Here is a 19,150-nt window from a genome sequence, read left to right on the forward strand (position 1 = left end):
TGATGGAAACCAAGTAATTATAGAAAAAGGGAAGTTTTTAGCATTTGGGGCAGCATCAAGAGAAGTGTGGAGGAACTCTGCTCAGGCAAATGCTCTCCTTTGTTGGAAGCATGCTCAGATCAATGATTTACCTCAGCCCAAGAACAGCCAGTTACAGCCTCTATGAGATGAATATGTGAGCATCACAAGGCATCTTCAAATTGCACACCACACTAAGCAACTGCTGCATGGAGAGAGATGTGAGCAAGCAGGATAATTCATTTCTTTTGCATGCTTTCTGTAGGGTTAGCTCAGGGCAACATCGGGCTTCTCACCTGCATTTTTTAAACTACATTCTTTTTTCTGTTGCACTGCAGCATTTTAAGTGTGCATCAGATTTATTTTCCCTTGCAAGAAGGTTTATTACAGTTCCAACTGGGGCGAGTAGCCCCAGTCAATAACCCCTGAAACAAGGGATATGTTTTCTAGGCTTGCAGCCTTCCTAGGGGCTTGACTAAGTTCTCGTGACAGGCTTCAGCTAGGAACGTAACCAAAAGCAAACAAGAAACAAATTACAAGTAGCAGAGTAGTTCAGAGTGATGGATTGGCATTAAAGAAGAAATATACAGATTCAAGCTATGGGTTGTATCTTATTTTTCTTTTTATAAGTAGAAAAACAAAGCATTTAATTATTTGCAAACAGATTTTAATAAAATTCCTGTAAAACCACTCTTGCCAGAGCAAACATATCAAACCATTTAATCTTTTCCCATACCAGCAGAAATGTACAGCATCTTTTGTTTGTGGGAAAAATCACTTTTCAAGGGGTGCTAATTCTTGAGGTTAAGCAGCTGAACAGCCACTCGTTTCTTTTTCCTCTAGTAGCCTGGTCATCACTGCTTTTCCAACAACTCCTCTACAGAAAGGCAGTGGAGAGCTGACTTTTAGATTAAAAACCACATTTCTTATGTGGCTTGGTTGTTGTTTTGCTGTTGTTTTGGAGAGCTTTCTCCAGAGACCTGGCAAAGGCACCACCCAGTGATAATACAGTAGGTAGTTCTTCCCTTGCCTTTGGGAAGGAGCTCTCTTCTAGAGCCCGACTAATGCGTTAGGAGGGATTACAGGATTAAGGAGCTCCTAAAGGGTACAGACCCACTTCTAGCAGATGCCCAGTAATTGTTTACTTCAAGGATAACGATGCTGCAGTGAAAATGTACAACGCTTTCATGAGCCTCAGCGCTGCACAGAAGGCTTATCAGCTACCTGGACACCCCACTCAGGGAATCCACAAGTGTTTTTTGGTAAAAGCACATTCTATATTAAATTAATTAGCTTTATGTACGAAAAGTTCAGATTAAGAAGAGGACACTGCTTTGACTTTGCTCTGTAGGCAGTCACCACTCATGAAATGATCTTCACTTCAGGCTTGGACTCTTCCAGGGCTCTTAGTTCATCATCCACTTCAGAACTCCAGAAAATGTCATACAAACTGCACCAAAACAAAAAGGCAAGCTGGTTTATCAAGGATCCTCCCATTAAGGTAAGAGAGAACAGGAAGAGCCACAAATTGCTGTTATGAGAAGACCACATAACAACAGAAAGGGCCCCATCTAGGTTGGGCAGTCTGCCCCAACAACCCGTTATGGGTCTTACAGAACTGGACCGTGTTATTCCCACCATAGCATCACCATCTCCTCTTCCTCGGGCCTCAGGGACCAAAGTGGATTAAGCCATTATGATCACACCACTCAGAAGGGTCAGGGAGGGCTTTGCAACAAGCAGCTGGTGCTTCACGCCCCCTGGGGTCACCAGGAGGACCGGTTCCCCTGGCTGGAGCTTGCTGTTTGCAAGGGGAACACAAGCAAGACCAGAAACATCACTCACATCAACTGCTGCAGCTTGCAGTTGGGATTCCTCACGGCTTCGCAGAGCTTCCTCACGCCTTCATCCTCCAGAGTGTTGTAGCTCAGGTCCAGCTCCGTAAGGCACGGCTTGGCAACCATGAGGGTGGCGAGCGTGGCACAGCAGGCTGCGGTGAGATCGCAGTTGCCCAGCCTGAAGGGCAAGGAGAGAGCACAGCAGAGTGGGAATTTTGGCCCCCAAGCAAAAAAAAAAAAAAAAAAAAAAAAAACAAAAAAAACAGGTAACACAACAAAAGAGGAGATGACTTGTGAGATGACTCCCTTACCATAGGGAGTGGATGTTGCAGTTGGGGTGCAGCAGCCCTTCACACAGGAGTTCAACACCTGCATCCCCCAGCTTGTTCTCACCGATGTGCAGCACTTTCAAGTGTTTGTTCACGCTGAGAACAGAGCTGACTGCCTTGCAGCATGCAGTTGTGAGCCCACATTCTCTAACCCTGCAAAGGAAAAATGACATGAGAACTCCAGGGATCTAGAGAGCATCAAGCACTGTTCACTTCACGTTTACTTCAGAGGAGCCTGCAGAGTGAGAAAAGAGGAACTGAAGCCTTCCCACAACTACTGAACTTCTCTCCACCCCCCTGTCTGCCAATCCTTTCAGAGCAGCACCTCTCCCACCATTTATATTTGGGTTGTTTGTCTCAGAGTATGTATCTAGGACAGACAGAAGCACAGAAACAGACTCCTGTTCAGAAAAGCATGCTGCTCTCTCAGCTCCACCATGCACTCCTGGGGCACTGCACCAATTCCTATGCCACTCGGGTAAGGCAAGAACGCCACTGATGCGTAGGAGCTGAACTTGTGACGTAGAAAAGCTGAAGAGCTGCCTGTTACAGTTTTATGTGAAAGAACAGTTTCCCCCTCCAGGCCATGCAATAGCAGAGCACCCCAACCTGTAATGTAATGTAATGCTGTCAGCAGTGAGAATGCTGGGAATGGTTTTGTCATCCGAACTTTCTCTGGTTAGATTTAGATTGTAAAGTTGGCACCACAGGTTTTGGTGCTGACTTTTATCCAGTCCTTCCAATAAGCAATTATACTCTTCACTTGTGGAACCATCACAACTGAGGATTTATTTTGTATTTTTTCACCTACATCTCTCTTTAGTTAGGTCTCCAAAAAAGTATCGGGTACGTGAAGCCTCACAGCAGCTTACCATAGCTCCTGGAGGTTAGCTTTGGGATCCTTGAGCGCCTGACACAGCATCTCCATTCCTGAGTCTCTCAGGTTATTGTCTATCAGGCTGACCTCTAGGAGGGTCTCTTTTGTACTGAGGACTCTGGAGAGATCTTTACAGCTAGCGCTTGTGAGATCGCAGTCCCATAACCTGCAGGGAAGAACCAAATATTATTTCCCCCCCAAGAATGACTTAGATTAGAAAACACAGTTCTCTGTTAGTACTCTGAACTTCTGGTTACAGCATCTCATTCTCTTCAGTCCTTTACAAAACTTGTCCATGTATCGTACCACAGAGCTTTCTCTCTACTTTCCACCCTTTGCACTGAACGTTGTTTGTAACAGAAAGGGAATATGAACACTCGTTTCTGGTAGACAGACATCCCACGAGGAGGAAAAGACAAAGTCATCACAAATTCTCATTCACCCTCTCCCCAGAATTTGGTCTAAGTGATTTCAGTGCAGCCTTGCTCCTTCATGGTGTCCTTCCCCAGGTTTTGTGAAGCAACTAACTTGCAGTAGAGACATCCTTGTTTCACTAGGGGGTGTAACTGAGAAGCTTTCCACTTTGGAGCAGACCAACCATACAACCTAGGTAGCTCAGAGGCCGCAAGAGGGATTTGAGCAAACCCTCTCTACCCTTACCACAGCTTCTGGATTCTGCAGTTTGGATGCAGCAGTCCTTGGCACAGCAGAGCCAGGCCGGAGTCCCCGATCTTGTTATCCCCCACAGACAGATCTATCAGCGACGACTTGTTGCTCAGCACCGCGCTGATGTCCCGACAGCTGTCACTGGTTATTCCGCAGTTTTCCAGGCTGCAGGAAAAAAAAGCACAGTTTGAATTGCTGCTCCAAACCTGCTGCATTAGGTATGATCCTCCACGCCCTGTTTGGACATTCACCCTTATATCGACTGTCTTTTTGAAGAGGAACTTTTGGACGTATGACATTGTGAGTCCCCAGCAGCCACAAACCAAACTGGGACACGGGGAATGAAGGCAAAGGGACTGCTGGCTGCTGCAGAGCCCTGAAGCCTCTGCACAGCTGGAGCTGGCTCCCTAGATCTACGTAGCAGTGACTTAGCAGCTGTGTGCTCCTCCAGCCAGGCTGTGCTGAAGCACATGGGCAAGTTAAAACAATTGTGCTTCTACCTTGAACCCTCCCTTTCAGGGGCTGTGCCAACAAGAGGACAAATTCAACATCTCTTTCTTGAAGAAAATCTGGATCTGAATAAATATGCTCAGCCAGCTGGTAACTCAGGGGTAAGAACTAGAGCCTCTGAAGGCTGTTGCGCTTTCACTCACAGACACTGATGAACAGCCACTCCTTGTAATTGCAAATTTAACGTGGGGTACGTGTTCACGCCACACCAATAGACATGGGAGTGAACTTAGAATCACATGATAGTTAAAAAAAAACAGATGTGCTTTCAGTTTCCACAATTCTGGAAATCTGAGCCAGCAAAAAGCTGGCCTAAATTTCAAGCGTTCTTGACAAGAGTTTTTCCTTCTTTTGTGCATGGTAGGAATAGCAGCAGGGTTATTTTCAGCTAGAGGTGACCAGCTCTTCCTTACTGTAGTAACTCTAAGTTGCAGCTTGCCTCCACCAGCCCCCGGCACAGCTGCTTTACAGCTGTATCTCCCAGCGTGTTGTTGCTCAGGCTGAGCTCCTTCAGGGTGGGCTTGGTTTGCAGAGCAGCATTGAGAGCTTCCACAATATCAGCCGTGAGTTCACAATACTCCAGCCTGCAAGGAGAAAAGAAACCCAGGCAAAAAAAAGTGTCTCCACCACGTCCTGCTACCAACAGACACATCGAGGCAGAAAATGTGCCAGTGGGATCTCCAAGTTGAGATGAGGCAATGCACGAAGGAGAGAGGACCATAAGCAGACTGCAGCCACTAGTTCTTGCAGCATGTTATTTCTTAAACTGAGACCGCAGGGAAACCAAACAAGACTAGCCCCCCACCCCAACTTTACTCTAGTCCCCCACTGAAGCAACACACAGGCTGCCTCAGCTTTGAATTGCGGCACATCACGCAGCCTCGCCACCAAGCCTTCCCGAGAGGAGCTGGAGACTGCAAAGAGACCTGGGTCCAACTCAGAGGCAAAGCAAGGACCAGGTGCAGCAGAATCAGCCTTCCCCTGGGAGTCGGAGGCATCCTGCATTAACAGGACGCTGCCAAATGAGCTGAATAAAGCCTACGGGAACAGGCACCCAGCTCTGACAAACCCTCAAGACCCGCTCCCACACAATCAGGTTCAGATAAAGCAGGAAGAAATCCACAGCTGGCAACAAAACTCCTGTTTGTCTCAAATTCAAGACCTATGCGAACTGCCTGATGACCAAAACGCCCAGGACTACTTACTGCAGCTTCTGCAGCTTACAGTTGGGGTTCATCAGCCCCTGGCACAGCACCTTCACCCCGGCAGTTCCCAGCTTGTTGTCACCCACGTGCAGCTCTGTCAGCGACGGCTGTGCGCTGAGGACGGAGCGGAGAGTCTCACAGCTGGCGCTCGTCAGGTTGCAGTTCTGCAGCCTAAAGGAGAGACGCAGCTCAGGTGAGATAAATGCATCCCCAGGATTACCCTGGGGCTCTTCTAGGAGAAGTGCAGCTGCTGGGGTTTGGGCACAGGAAGGATACTGTGGCACCTCCAGGGTGCAGCTCTCTCGAAAGCAGTACATCCAGGTAAGTGCTATTATTTTAAGGTATGCCAAAATATTGTACCAGCTAATATTGTACCTGTAACGTGAGCGTGAACTCCTAGGTTCCGTTTGGTCTAATTGCTCATGTACCAGAAGAAGGATCCACCCTACATTAAGCAGTACCACAGCTGCTTTATAGCAGTGTTTTAATAATAATAAGGTTAATCTGTGAGAGAAAGCACATCTTACGATTTCTTATTCCCCTGGAAATGTCATCCAGAGTAGCTAAAAGTAATAGTCTTGTCTTACTTGGCTTAAACCCCTGGATATATCATTCAGAAGTTTTAGTGTATGCTTCAAGAAGGATCTATGAAGCTTCAGTGCTCAGGTGAGGAGAAGCTGTATAGGAACCGGGCTGCTACTTCTACAGGGTGTTTTGAGCTATTGGACGTGACACCCTTGTAATGGAGAAGTGTTGTGCATAGTGGTGCTAACTTTGGCTTGGATTTGGTTGCTCTTTTGGGGTTCTGGTAAGGCATCTTAGGGAAAAAGTGAACAATCATGTTCTTACAGAACTGATGCAACCTAATCCATGCTATTTCTTGGGGCCCTGTAGAGTTTGGGGCTCAGGAGCAAAGCTCTCTGAAAAATATCTGGAGTCAGTCTCCTAGTACAGCATAGCAGAGTTACACTTAGAAGCCCATCTGAGAACTGCTGCTTGATTAGTTTCAGCCTACTCTCTCTCTATTTGCCAATGACCCCTCGTTGCAAGGGGCACAGTGACTTTGAAGCAGGCCTATCTGGTGTAAAAAGGAAACAATTTGTATGAGGTAGCATCAGGAAGGTGCCAGATGCACCTCAGGAGCTGGAGAACTCCAGTTCTCTGCAGAAGAGCTCCTGGACAGAGGAGGCAGCACCTCATTGAGGGTCACTAAAGAGCAAAGGCAGCAACTGCTGGCTTTGACTAAAGCTCCTGCAGCGTGGTTTGGCTGTAGCGCTTGCTAGGGGAAGTCTTTTAATGCCATGGTATGCTGCTGGTGCCTCTGCAAAAACTGCTGGCTTGAGCTGAGCCCCACATCCAGCCCCTGCCCAACTGACAACACAGGGCTTGTGGCAGAGTCAGTTTGGTGTGGTGCAGAAAGACTGACAGCTCCTGCAATGCCAAGGAACACCAATGCTCACAGGAACACCCTTTTGCTTGGTTCCCAGAGAAAGAAGCAAGCAAAATGGATGGGACTGTTAAACCCTGTGCTGATAACTGGCAGAAGAGTACTCTGAAAAACACATTTCTGAGCATGTCAGGTGTGTCCTAACGGCACATACGCTAAAGAAGGTCTCTGTAAACCCTTAGCTTGGCTGGGAAAACTCTACCTGTCCTCCCCTTTGTGCTGGAAGACAGATGGATAATCTGGAGTCTTACAGCAAATATGCTAGCTAAGTAAGAAATCCTGCAGTATTCCAATCATCTGACCTAGGTAGCGGCTGAGGTGCACCAGCACGGCTCTGCTCATACAATCACATACTAGTTTGCCTTGGGACTTCACCTACAGCACTCCGCAAGCCCATCAGAGCGAGGCAATCAGCGTGGCCTTACCATAACTTCTGCAGGCTACAGCTGGGCGTCAGCAGCCCTTTGCACAGGTACTCAATGCCTGCATCTCCCAGCTCATTGTTGTTCAGCTTCAGCTCAGTGAGGGACGGGTTCGTGTTGATGACAGAGGAGAGGTCCTTGCAGTTGCTGCTGGAGAGATTGCAGTCATCCAGCCTGAAAGAGAAGGAGGTGGGGTCTGTTAGCCCTCAGGGTCTCCCTGGCTGAAGCGCTCCCCAGGAAAGCAAAGTGGCCAACCTACGCCTCCTTGGGCCCTGGGACACCTCCAGAAGGCTGTGTGTGGCTCGTTGTGCAACACGTGGCCCAGACCTCTGCCTCTATGGGGCAGAAGACACTCTCTGCCTGTGGGGCTGTGGCACACGAGAGGGGCTGACGGCAGCTTCCCAAGCCCCAGGCCTCCTCCACGCTGCGCAGCCACATGTCATGCCCCCCTCGGCAGGGCTGCAGCCAGAGGACAATGCTTTCATCTGGCCTTCACTAGCAGCAAACTACCCACATCTGAAGCCACGTTTAGCCAGAGGCCAGCTCATGGGCTGCCAGACTGGTTCTGCACTGCAACTAGCCCAGCCAGGCCCGCAGCCAGGCTCCCCAGCCCCTGGGGGATCCAGCCTCCTACGGGTGAGTCACGCAGCCCTCACAGCCTCTCTCAGCGTGGAGCAAGGCTGCGGCACGACAGCGGCCTCGTGCACTGATGCCAGGGTTTTATCTGCTGCCGCTCAGTTGAGGAGGACAGAGCTGAACGGGCTGGAGAGTTAAGGAATGGACTGGGAGCCAGGGACAGAGCAGGACGGGCAGAGGGCGAGACAGAAGAGGCAGGGGGTAAGGAAGGCATTGCAAAGAACCTCACAGTCCCAGGCATAGCCTGCGGGGAAGACTGCAAAAGCAAATCTCCTGAACAGCCTCATCCCATTCCCCTGCTTGCTCTGGGGAACACGGTTCCCCCCAAAGCAGCTTGCTCAGCATTCCAGGAGGGTACTTTTGGAGACTGCCTGTGGAATTAAGAGGTGTTTGCATGGGGCTCGTGCATGACAACCAAAGAACAGTCTCTTGGCAGTGTGCATGAAACTTAATGAGCACGAAGGACATTTGCCTTCCCTCACCTGAGGGATCTGACTGTCAAGAATTACCAAAGCAGTGGTGAAATGTGTGGAAAACCACTGAAGACATCACCTGGCTGAGTGTGCATGCCGTAGTACAAGGGCAGCGTTAGTTCACACCAAGGGATGCTCCTCTCTAGGCCAAATAAATCCTTGCAAGAGCACTTTTATCTTATCAACTTTCAGGGCAAAAATATGTAAAATCATTTCTGTTCCCATGCCTCTTTTAAGTCACGGGTCAACAATAGTACAGCTCAGTCTTGCTACTGACATGCACTGTGCCTTGTACCTCTTCTCACAGCAGAGAAACACAACTCTTACTCTGAGGAGATGGAATGCAGCTAGTGACTACCTGATGCTTTTGCAGGATTTCATGGTAGACAGGAGCTCAGCCCATCGAGATGGGTCCATCTCCTCACACTGGATGTCAAGGTCCATTTTGGAAGTTGAGCTAGGATCTGAAAATGGAAAATCAAGCTGTTATTTCTGCCGCTGGCCAAGAAGCAAGCACAGCAACACTCTTCAAACCCGTTCAGTCCTTGGATACAGGTCAGACCACGCCAAGTGGGCAGGCTGTGCTCTCTGCAGCTTGCTGCGAGCAGCAGTGTCGGGGCAGCCCAGCCTTCAGGAGGCAGCCCCTAAAACTGCTCACACGTGCTGGGTTTCGGCAGCTCTTCCTGACCACTGAATGAATGGCTGTGCATCAGGTTCGGCACTCTGGGTGGGCAAGTCGAAGCACAGAGAGCCGGGCAGAAGGGATTTCTCCTCGCTTTGCACCCCAATTGTGCTTCAGGAGCACCCCGGACGCAGCACCCCGCGATCAACCCACATGGGGGATGCTCTGAGGCCAGCGGCTGGGCGAGGAGCCGATCCTGCAGCCCCGCAGCCAGGTGACGGAGCACACTTCGGGCATCCCGGCGCTGGCAGCGTGACTCAGAGCACGCCTTAAAAAAACCCAAAGCGAGGCGCTGGGTGAGTGAGCGCATCGGAATGGGGCAGCTCCAGAAGCCAGCGAGGCAGCGGCGATGCCCGGCAGCGCCTGCCCTGCGGGGCTGCCCCGTGCCCGGTCCCTAGGAGCGGGGCTCGTTATTCACCTCCTGCTTTTATAGGAATTCCGCCAAACACCCCCCGAGTTCCCCCAAAAAATTATTATTACTCTTTTTTTTTTTTTTTAGGTGTTTTACCAAGCGCCCCCGAGCTCCCTCCCGGGTTATTATTATTATTATCATTATTTGATGTTGTGGTGTCCCAGCAGGCTCCCCCCCGCCCCCTATGGCTCTCGGTACCTTTTGGGGCGCTTTGTGGCCCCCCCTCCCCTCCCCGCCCGCCCCTTACCGCCGCCGCCCGCACGCTGCGCCCGGCCCGCTCCGCTCCGCCGCGCCACGCCCCCTCGGGATGACCACGCCCCTTTTTCCCTCTAGGCCACGCCTCCTTTCCGGATTCCCGCCCGCCCCTTCCGCCTCGCCACGCCCCCTTCGCGCCTCGCCCCGCCCCTTCCCTGCCCGCCTCGCCCGGCCCCGCCCCGCCCCTCGCGGCCCCCCCGCCATTTTCTCTCCCCCCTTCCCCTATTTCCTTTATTCCTCCCCCATTCCTCCCCCTGCCTCCTTTTCCTTCCTCCTCCATTCTTTCCCCGTCCCTATTTCTCCTTCTCCCCCCCCCCTCCCTGTTTCTTACCGCTTTTTCCATCTCTCTTCTCCCTCTTTTTCCCTGCCAGAGCCCACAGGAGCACAGCCCAGTGAGGGAAGGCACAAAAAGGGCCGAGAGGACCAAAAGTTATCAAAAGTGGCGTTCCGAAAGGGACGAGAGGGCCAAAAGTCACCAAAAGTATCACCCCAAAAGGGGTGAGAGGACCAAAAGTGAGCGAGAGTGGCACCTCAAAAGGGATGAGAGCACCAAAATTGGTGTCCCAAAAGGGACAAGAGGACCAAAAGCAGCCACAAGCCATGTCCCAAAAGGGACGAGAGGACTCCAAAAAGTGCCGTCCCACTTTGGGCTCCCCCCATGACTCCTTTGGGGCCGTTCAAACGGGGGACCCCCAAAACCACCCATCCCTCTGTGTGCTGCCCGGCTGCCCTGGGGAGCCCTGTGGGGTGCCTCCCCCCACCCTGGCCCTGCGTTCTCCCCTATTCCCTCCCAGCAGGACGAGCTGGGGGCAGCACGAAGGCCCCTTCCCAAGCCCCATGGCTGGAGGCATGAAGGCTGGAGCCCTGCCGCCTTCCCCAGCGGCCACACGCACCCAGCTGGGTCCTGGTGGTCTTCTCCCGCACATCCCACCCAGCGCAGAGCGGGGCTGGGAGGCGTTCGCCATCCCTCAGCTCGCTTCCTCCTCCAGCTCCTGGCCCCGCTATTGTTTCCAAATGCTTTTAGCCCCGGGTAAAAGTTCACACAGGCCTCCCGAGGAAGGCAGCGAGGTGCTCAGGGGTTTCTATGCCGTCCCCCCTCATTCCCCCTCAAATCTCAGCATCTCCCCCTGCTCCTTCTGGCAGTAAACACCCCGTTCCCCTTCACTTCTCCAGATAACCCCAACCGGCCGCTCCCGACAAAGCAGCGTCCGCCACGCGCGGCCCCAAAATCCCGCGCTTCCCCCTTTTTGGCAAGGGGAAGTTTGGGGAGTTTTGGGGCCCGTTGGTGCGGCCGACACCTACCTCGCTCCGCTGGGCTGTGTGCGGGAGCGTGGCGGGCAGAGCTGACGCCTTCCTGCTGCAGTTACTACGCAACCTCTGCTGCTGTACACACGGTGCCTGCTAGAGGGAGAAGGGCACGGTGAGGCTCTGACCGTGTTTTTCCTCCCGGGAGCACCCAGCATCCTGCTGCCGCCCGTGCTGGGTGCTCCCCACCAGCCTGCGAGCGCCTGCGGGGCACGCCGCCAGTGCTGCCCCCCCCTAAAAGCGGTCCCAGCACCCCCAGCAGGCAGGATCCCAGCCCTCAGACCTCTACCTCCTCCTCCCAGAGCCCCACAGGCTCTCCCCCTCGCTGGCACAAAGATTAATTAATGTTTCACGAGCCCACAAGCGAGGCGGAGGCAGAAGGCAGGCTCCATTCTTCCCTCCAAAAGAGCAGCAGGGGCCGTGAGGCGCCTTTTGTTCCCACCGGGGGGCTGCTCAGTCCTGCCATCTGCGCCGAGAGCCGGGCTTCACACCTGGCCGTGTGAGTTTGGGTCATCGGCTTCTTTTAGGGGCGAGGAGAGCAGCTGCACCGGGGGTGTCACAGCCAGGATGGCCTTGTCTGAGGGGGGTAACAGCGCAGCGAGGCGGCGTCCCCGCTTTGGGGTTGTTTCTTGGCTTTTTGCCTTCACAGCCCAGTCTCCAGGGCTGAGTGTGTCCACATTGGGGAACCCTTTGTCTTCAAAGGTCTCATGGGGTGCTGCCCTGAAAGGGGTCTCAGCCCACGCTAGCTGTTCTCCCCCCAGCTGCCTTTACAACCCTTCTCCGGGGTAGATGGGAACCAAGCAGCAGAACCCTGAAGAGCTGAAACTCTCCTTCCATAGTGCCCAGGAGAGAGCCGAACACCAGAGGGTGCACTGCTTCCCCTTCCCTCCCACGAAAGAACAGGTCACCCACAAAAAGGGGTTGCTGGAGCACTCCTGTGCCCCCTGGCCAAACCCCAAACCCACCAAAGCCTCCATAACCAGCATGGTTTGAGCATGGCACTAGTGTGTGGCCTCGGTGCTCCACTGGACAGGAGGAGGGGAGGGATGCTGCAGGCGGTGAGGGATGACCACCCCTCACAAAGCAGCTCACTGCTGTCTCTGCCTGTCTCCTCAGCACTCACTGGTTTTGAGGTTTCAGAGTGTTTTGTGTGACTGGACTTTCAGCAGACCTCCCACCCTGGATGAAGCACCCGCTCCACACTGGTCTGTGATGGTAAAAAGCTGGATTTACGGTCCAGGCAGCCAGGCCAAGATGTTATCGGCTTCTACCTCCCCTTTGTCCCTTTGGCTGCCCTCACTGAGGGGACAACCAGAGGCATCTCGGGAAAAATCTATTGCCCTTTCCCCAGCAAGCAGGGCCCGGCTGTCCTACTCACAAATACATGCAAGTCCAGGGGAAATGGTGTGCAACGGGGCTGAGAACATCGACAGGACACAGAGAAAGGCATGTGCATGTCTTTCCTCTGCAGCAGCGGAGGAGTCCCAGTGAGTGAGATACCTTCATTCAGGTCTCTGCCTGTTTTTCCTTCTCCTGTATGTCCTCTCTGAGGTCACTCAAGTTTGCCCCCATTTTCTGGGGGGTGTTTGCCTCCCAGCTGCACCTCCTGATGTACCAGGGAGCCTTGTGTCCCACGGCCTGGGGAAGTCGAGATGTGTCTCCGCATTTGCTTCATTTTAAAATTAACATATGCACATAACCCTAGAGCAAGCAATCTAGAAGGATGCTTAAATTGTCTCAGGATTAGACTCATTAGCATAAGCCAAAAGCTTTGTCTTTTCTCCCTCTAGCTGTTTGCCATTCTGTCCTCCCTGCTCTCGCGATGCCCTTGTGCAAGCAATTAATTGCAATTAAAGACATTAACATTTTCAGGCTAGTGACAGATCTTTTGCTAGCGTGGCTGTGTGAGGCCTACCAGCAAACTCCTTACGTAAACTCGGTGGTGGTGGCCGTAACAGCGAGCTGTAAGAACACGCACAGCTCCATGTGTTGCCCTCAGAGCCCGGCTTTAATTCCTGCTCGATCCATTGGCACTTCCACGCTCGGTCCCGCTGTCCTTCCTTCTGCCTGGAAGCCATTTGATCCTTGAGCTTGTGAAGCAGGGCTTTGTTGGGGAGGAAATGCAAAACTCGTGTTGTTCCTCTGGAGACAGCAGGCTGATGCAGCTCTTGGAAGTGAAAGCAGCCCCAGCATCTGTGGAGCCAGGGTGGAGAATCTGACACCGTGGCTTAGCTGATGCCGCAGGAGCAAAACACAAAAAAGGGAGGTCAACACACAGATGCCACTGGCAAGCAAGGGGCTGGGAGCCACGAGGTGGCCCAGCAAGCCCTGGGCTCCTCGGCAAATGCAGGCAACCCCCCCCCAGCTCGCATGTGTGCACACATATGGCTGATCTGCACCGTCACAGCTCATTAGAGATTCCCACAAGAAATGCATTAAGAGGAATTTTTAGCTGCTCTGATGTGGTCATCTTGTTCTTGTAAAAGAAAAGCCGATCTCTTTGTTTCGTGCTGGCTTTATTTTGGGGGTGGGGATGGGAATCATTATAACAAAATAGTTCTGTGAGTCTATGTGCAATATGTTGTCCCTGCATCTACTGTGGTCACCACTAGCCCATGCCGGGCAAGGAGGAGCGTGCAGAAAAAACTACAGCCCGAGGAATTGTTCCGATGAAGGTGCCAGATTGTGCCCTGCCTGTCTGCAGAGGGCGGTGCAGCCTCAGCCTGAGCGGATTTGGGTGCCTGTGGTCACCGAGCTGAGCTACCCACAGCTAGCGGGGAAACCGAGAGCACCAGGCCGTGAACACAACTGTGCTTCGTGACGCAGCCCCCTCATGTCGGCTGCGTGGCAGCTGATGAAACAGGAGACTGCAAGGGATTGCGCTTTCCCATTGAATCCCGCTGCATATGAATGCTTGAATGGTTTGTGCAAGCTTTGAAGGCTGTGGCAGCGACAGCTGGTTATTTCATGGGTTTGTCTGGGGCTCTGAAGGCTGAGTATAAATCAGCCTTAAAAGATGAGAACAAACTTTTTCAAGTTAAAAAAAAAAAGAACAAACTCCATACGCTCATCTGTTTTTCAGACTCCAGGCTGCGTGCTGCCATCGCCATTTGCTGGAAAGGGCTGGTGGGTTGCCTCTGGCAGTGGAGAAGTTTCTCTCCACTGAGAATTCATGGCAATTTGTGCCAAATAATCCCTTTGTGAGAGGCGCCGCATCTTCCCTTCCATCCAGTCCTTTGTGCTGTCGCAGCAAATCCCGTTTTACCAGGCGTTGTCCTATTGACGTGGCCTTGCTGCTTAAAATGAAGGGTAGCGGGGTCGGGATTTTCGAAGGCCGGAGTTGCAGTGTGGAGCAGTGGTGAGGCAGCGCTATGTCTGCGTGTCATGCACTCCGACAGGAGCAGCTCGCCCAGCTTTGTTCTTTTCGGAGGCAGACTTTAGCCAACCCAAGTTGGCAGCTGCCAAGAGCCGACCCCTCGGGATAGCTCGGGCCGAGGATATAGGTGGAGGAAAGGGAGGAAAAAAAAAAAAGAAAAAAAAAAAAGGAGTGGAGAATGCGGGCATCGATCCCGCTGCCTCTCGCATGCTAAGCGAGCGCTCTACCATTTGAGCTAATTCCCCTGGCCAGCTCGCCGCCCGCCTGCGCCCCTTCTACTCTCTTCTCGCGAGACTCTCCCCCCCTTCAGAACTACAGCTCCCATCGCGCCCCGCGCGCGGAGACGGGCCGGGGGCTTGCGCGGGAGGAGGAGGGGGAAGGGGCGGGGCTTGGCGCGGCGGGGCGGGGCCGAGGGGCCGGGGCGCGCGCGCGCGCGCCGGTGGCGGGACCGGAGCGGGAGCGCGCGCCCGGTAAGGAGCGGAGGGACCGGGGGGGGGGCCCGGGGCACCGGGAGGGTCTGGGGGTGCGGGGGGGTCCCCGAGGCGAGGCGGTGCCCGGGGTCGCGCAGGGCTCGCAGGGGATCATCCCCTCGGGATCCCTCCGTCGGTGCCCGGAGGGGTCTCGCCTCCGGTCCTCGGGTGGCGCAGGGCGATTTTTGGGGTCCCGGGGGGGGGTTTGGGGTCCCCACCGTGCTGCGGTGCCCTGGCTGCGGCCGGGGGGAGCGCTGGGGTCGGTCCCTGCGGGTGGCGGGGTCAGCGGGGGGGCTCGGTGCGTGCGGCTTGCTCGCAGAGGTGCCCCCCCAAAAAAAAAAAGCATCCCCCAAAAAAGCGCAGAGCTTCGAGGGCACCGCAGGGGACGTGGCTGGGATGTGGTGCCCCGTGCTGGGGGTGGCTGTGGGGCGCTAGGAAAACGGGGGTGCTTTTGGGGTAAGAAAGTGGCCAAATAGGCGAGTGCGTCGGGACCCTCCTGCGTGGTGGCATCGGCCCCGGCCGCTTCTCTTCCGCCCCAATTTGGCTCCTGGTTTTGGTGGCCGGAGCAGAGCAGTGCCGTGGAGCTGCTCGTGCTGCGGTGTGCCAGGCGCCTGGTTCCTGGGCTCCTTTTCTGAGCGATTCTCGTGCGGTTCTGGTGAAACGCTGCCCGGCTGCGGCAGCATCACGATCGAGAAATGCTCTTTGGGTATTTATTGCTCTTCCTGGACAGGTCGTGGTCTGTCAGTGGGCCTTGCCTCTTGCAGAGCTTTCTCAGTAGCTTGTCTGAACGTTGCTGTCTCTAAACTCCTTGAGTGTTTAAATTTAATCCTCCCTTCTAACACTGCGTCTTCCTTTAAAGGGCCTGAGCAGCATGAGCTCAGCCCTTCAGATGCTCTCCTGGCTTTGGTTTTTCATTGTCGTGGTTGCGGGCTCCGTTCTCGTTCTGTGCAGCTGAGGGAAGACCGGCGAGCACATTCCCCGAGACACATTTATCTTCCAAAATTCCCAAGCAGCAGCGACTGCCCAGGCAGGCTGCCACACCCCCAGCAGCACGACTTCTTACCTTGGAGTGTGTTTCTGACGGCTCCACACCTTTTGTCGCTATTTTAAAATCCCAAGTGCTTCTCCCAGGAGTGCTCGCCAGCTTGAAGAGCACTGCATCCTTCCTTTCTTCGGTGCTCTCCTCTTTTCTACATCCTTTCAGGAACTCCAAGTTTTTCTCCTTATTTTAGGATGCACAGGAACGAGGAGATGCCTGAGAGCATTTCCTGCTGGCAAACCCCACCTGCCCTCCACCCCTTCAGCCTCGCACCTGCGCGCTTCTGCAAGGCTTCTAGCCGGCTCCGCGGGGCTGGAGGAATATTTCGGCTGCGTTTGGGGTAGATGCCCTCAGACGTGAGGTTTCTCCTCCGTGGCGTTACACGTTGTTCCCATCCTGGGGCAGACTGCCTGCCTGCTGTGCATGTGGCAGTGCGGGGCACAACGGGACTGCTTCACCTGGCTGTGTCCGCCCCATCCGTGGTCATTCCCTCGTTCGCTGCTCGTGTGGTTTAATGCTGAGGTTGTTCAGTGGGATCAGTTCTCCCGGCAAAACCTTTTGGCTTTTTGTAGGATCAGAATTGCAGCGGAGAGAGCGTGTGTTAGGATCGACTTTGAAACTTGAAGCCTGTTCAGTCCTTCATGGTCATGCCAGAGTAATTCCTGCGCTTTCCTCTCCTGCGTTTTAATTCCAGGAGAGAGTAGTCCAGCTCCCACCGCCCCAGCCATTGGGGCACATCTATACCCTGCAAATGAGCTTACCCTTGCTTTCTTTTACTTGTTTTGGCACTGCTGAGCACTTGGGTTTCCGTAGCTGGGGATCAGGCAGGAGTTGAGGCTCAGCTGGGTTTCCACTGGGTCGAGAATCCACCGCTCTGTAGCACTGATGCAGGCAAAAATTGTTCAAGTGCTGGTGAATCTCCATTTTCCCCTTGCATTCTCTCTCTGCAAAGGACAGAAAAGTCCCATTGCAGGTGGCAGAGGGGGAAAAACCAACAAATCTCCATCACCTCAGTGCAAAGCACAGTCCCCAGGGATGCTGAAGCCGTAATACACACTGTGGGGCTTTGCTGTAGACTTGCTTGCTGCGTCGAGGTGCCCTGGAAGGAGAGCTGTCTGTCTGACACGGCGATTTTGGAAAAGCTGCTGGGGCTCGGGTGCTTGCCCTGGCGGCAAGGTGCGCTCCTTGGCCGCGGGTTTGCTCTGGCAGCCCCGGCACCAAGCGTTTGAGCTCCAGCCCTGCCAATTAGCCGCTCTTCCCTTGCTTTATTACCCGCGCCGTGCCTGCGCGTGGCTTCATCCTCTGCTGCAGGAGAGCTAAATGGGATTGGAAGAGAGCTGGCACGAGGCCTGGGTGTTCCTAGAAAGATATTGATTGCCCTGGACGGTTCGTGTTTGCTCCCTTTGTTCCCCAGCTCTTGTCACGGCTCGGGCTCGCCTGCCGGAGGACGGAGAAGCGGGGCAGGGCGTGCAGATGGGGGCTGGACGGCTGCCATCCCATCCCATCGCCTCGCCGGGAGCAGAGCCTGAGGCAGCCTGCCTGGTGATTCCAGCAGCAGCAGCCTGCTGCCCAGCAGAGAAATGCAAACCCAGGGTAAACCCTGTGCTCGGGCACACCGTGCTGCTGTCAGTGACGTGCCCCTCTCTTGCCCACAGCTGATATTTTTTAAGCTGTTGGTGTCAGCGTAAAGACTGGGCAGTAAAAAGAAAAAATCGCGATTAGGTCTGCCTGCGGAGAAACCCTTAGCTCTGGAGCCATGCCCCCTTTCGGAGCCCAGCAGTCTGCCTGTAAGAGGTTGTGCCACGAATGAAAGTTTGCTGCTTTAACACAGGGCTGGCCCACCAGCTGCTGCGGGAGCTGGCTTGCAGGGGATGTGTCCACAACAAGCTCGCTGTGTTCAATCCATGCCGAGCAAACAGCACAAAAGTGATACCGTGTGTGAGACTGGGGTAAAAGCTCCCAAGTGCATCTGCACTGCCCACCACAACTGCAGGAGCTGCTAGCAAAGCTCCTCCAAGGCTTTTTGGCCGTATGGCCCACCCTTGACTTCAGAGACTGCTGTCCTGGCCAAGTGTTTTCCCAGTTGCCTTTTTCTGCAGACCGCATCTTCCTGTCCGCAGTCGTACAACACCCCGGCGGCACCGTCAGCAAGTCCTGCGTTGGAAAGGAATGGTTAATTGGGGTATTTTTAGCTCTCCTTTTGTGGCTTGGATCCTGGAAACCAGCACTGTTTAACCGTTCAGCTTTAGACGATGGAAAGCAGCGGGACCTCATCGAGTCTCGCCGCTCCACACCAGTTCGTAAATCCTCCTGCCCAATTTTCCCCCCAGCAGCTGCATTCCTGCGCTCAGCGAATCGCTCAGGGCATGCTTTGCAGGCCTTTTGCCAGCTGCTAAGACATCTGGATGGAGGAAACCTTCATACCATCACCATGATGCCCCTGTGCTGATGGGCTACTGGGCGCTCAGGTACAAGCCGTCAGTCTTCCAAAGTTTCACCCATCTGGATCACGTTTTGATTTAGTCGCGTGATTTTCCTTTCCCAAAGTGAGCTTTCCAAGAGTCTCCTTCCCTGCTTCCTTCACTACTCATCATAGAAGTGCTGATACCTGCTTTGGGTGGAGGGGAACAAAGTTGCATCTATCTCAAGCTGCCCGTCTCGCCCACAGAGGGTTGGAATTAGATGGGCTTTAAGGTCCCTTCCAGCCCAAACTGCTCTGTAATTCTATGAAAACTGTTGTCGTAGTCTCTGATGTCTTGTTCTTACTGTCTTCCCTTCCCCCTCGGTTTCATAAGTCAAAACCGGCCATGAGAGCATCGTTGCCTGAATGGGGGTGACTTACCAGGGAGGATGTAACAAGTGTATTTCCTCTGGGTGATAAAGTTATAAGTAGGTCACAAGTGTTGCGTGTGTTTATTTGTGCTGATTACAGTGCTAACTGGGTAAAGTTACCGAATTTGTTTCAAAGCGTCAGTATTTTCTTGGCTCCCTAGCTCGCCTCACAGTTTTCACAGGGAATCCTGTAGCTCAAAGCTGCTCTGCAAAGTGTTGCTTTGCTTGGTGGCTCTTCCTGGCCTTCTGTTAAGTCACCTCTGAAGACCCACACCATCACCCCCCTCCCTAAGAGCTAGTGCTGGCAGTGGCATCGCTTGGCCTTATGGAGACTCCAAACCCGCTCTGTTTGCTCTCG

The 19,150-nt window shown here is 53.5% G+C and overlaps 1 protein-coding gene and 1 non-coding gene across 3 annotated transcripts; both read right to left on the reverse strand.

The window, feature by feature from the left end:
- Positions 1 to 669: 669 nt before the first annotated feature.
- RNH1 (ribonuclease/angiogenin inhibitor 1) lies at positions 670 to 11,224 on the reverse strand. 2 transcript variants are annotated; one of them, XM_032189313.1, is made up of 10 exons: positions 11,073 to 11,224; positions 8,780 to 8,885; positions 7,316 to 7,486; positions 5,444 to 5,614; positions 4,652 to 4,822; positions 3,723 to 3,893; positions 3,058 to 3,228; positions 2,168 to 2,338; positions 1,864 to 2,034; positions 670 to 1,468 (listed from the first exon to the last, which is right to left on the reverse strand). In XM_032189313.1, the coding sequence occupies exons 2-10, from the start codon at positions 8,863 to 8,865 to the stop codon at positions 1,381 to 1,383; spliced, it is 1,371 nt and encodes a 456-aa protein (XP_032045204.1). In that variant the 5' UTR covers positions 8,866 to 8,885; positions 11,073 to 11,224; the 3' UTR covers positions 670 to 1,380. The 2 variants fall into 2 exon arrangements, with proteins under 2 accessions (XP_032045204.1, XP_032045205.1); XM_032189314.1 differs by lacking the exon at positions 11,073 to 11,224 and adding an exon at positions 9,763 to 9,783.
- A 3,399-nt stretch (positions 11,225 to 14,623) lies between these two features.
- TRNAA-AGC lies at positions 14,624 to 14,696 on the reverse strand. Its single transcript has one exon. It is a non-coding gene; the product is annotated as a tRNA-Ala (tRNA).
- Between the last annotated feature and the right edge of the window lie 4,454 nt (positions 14,697 to 19,150).

Source organism: Aythya fuligula, chromosome 5 (assembly GCF_009819795.1).
Source record: "Aythya fuligula isolate bAytFul2 chromosome 5, bAytFul2.pri, whole genome shotgun sequence".
Lineage (NCBI taxonomy): Eukaryota > Metazoa > Chordata > Aves > Anseriformes > Anatidae > Aythya > Aythya fuligula.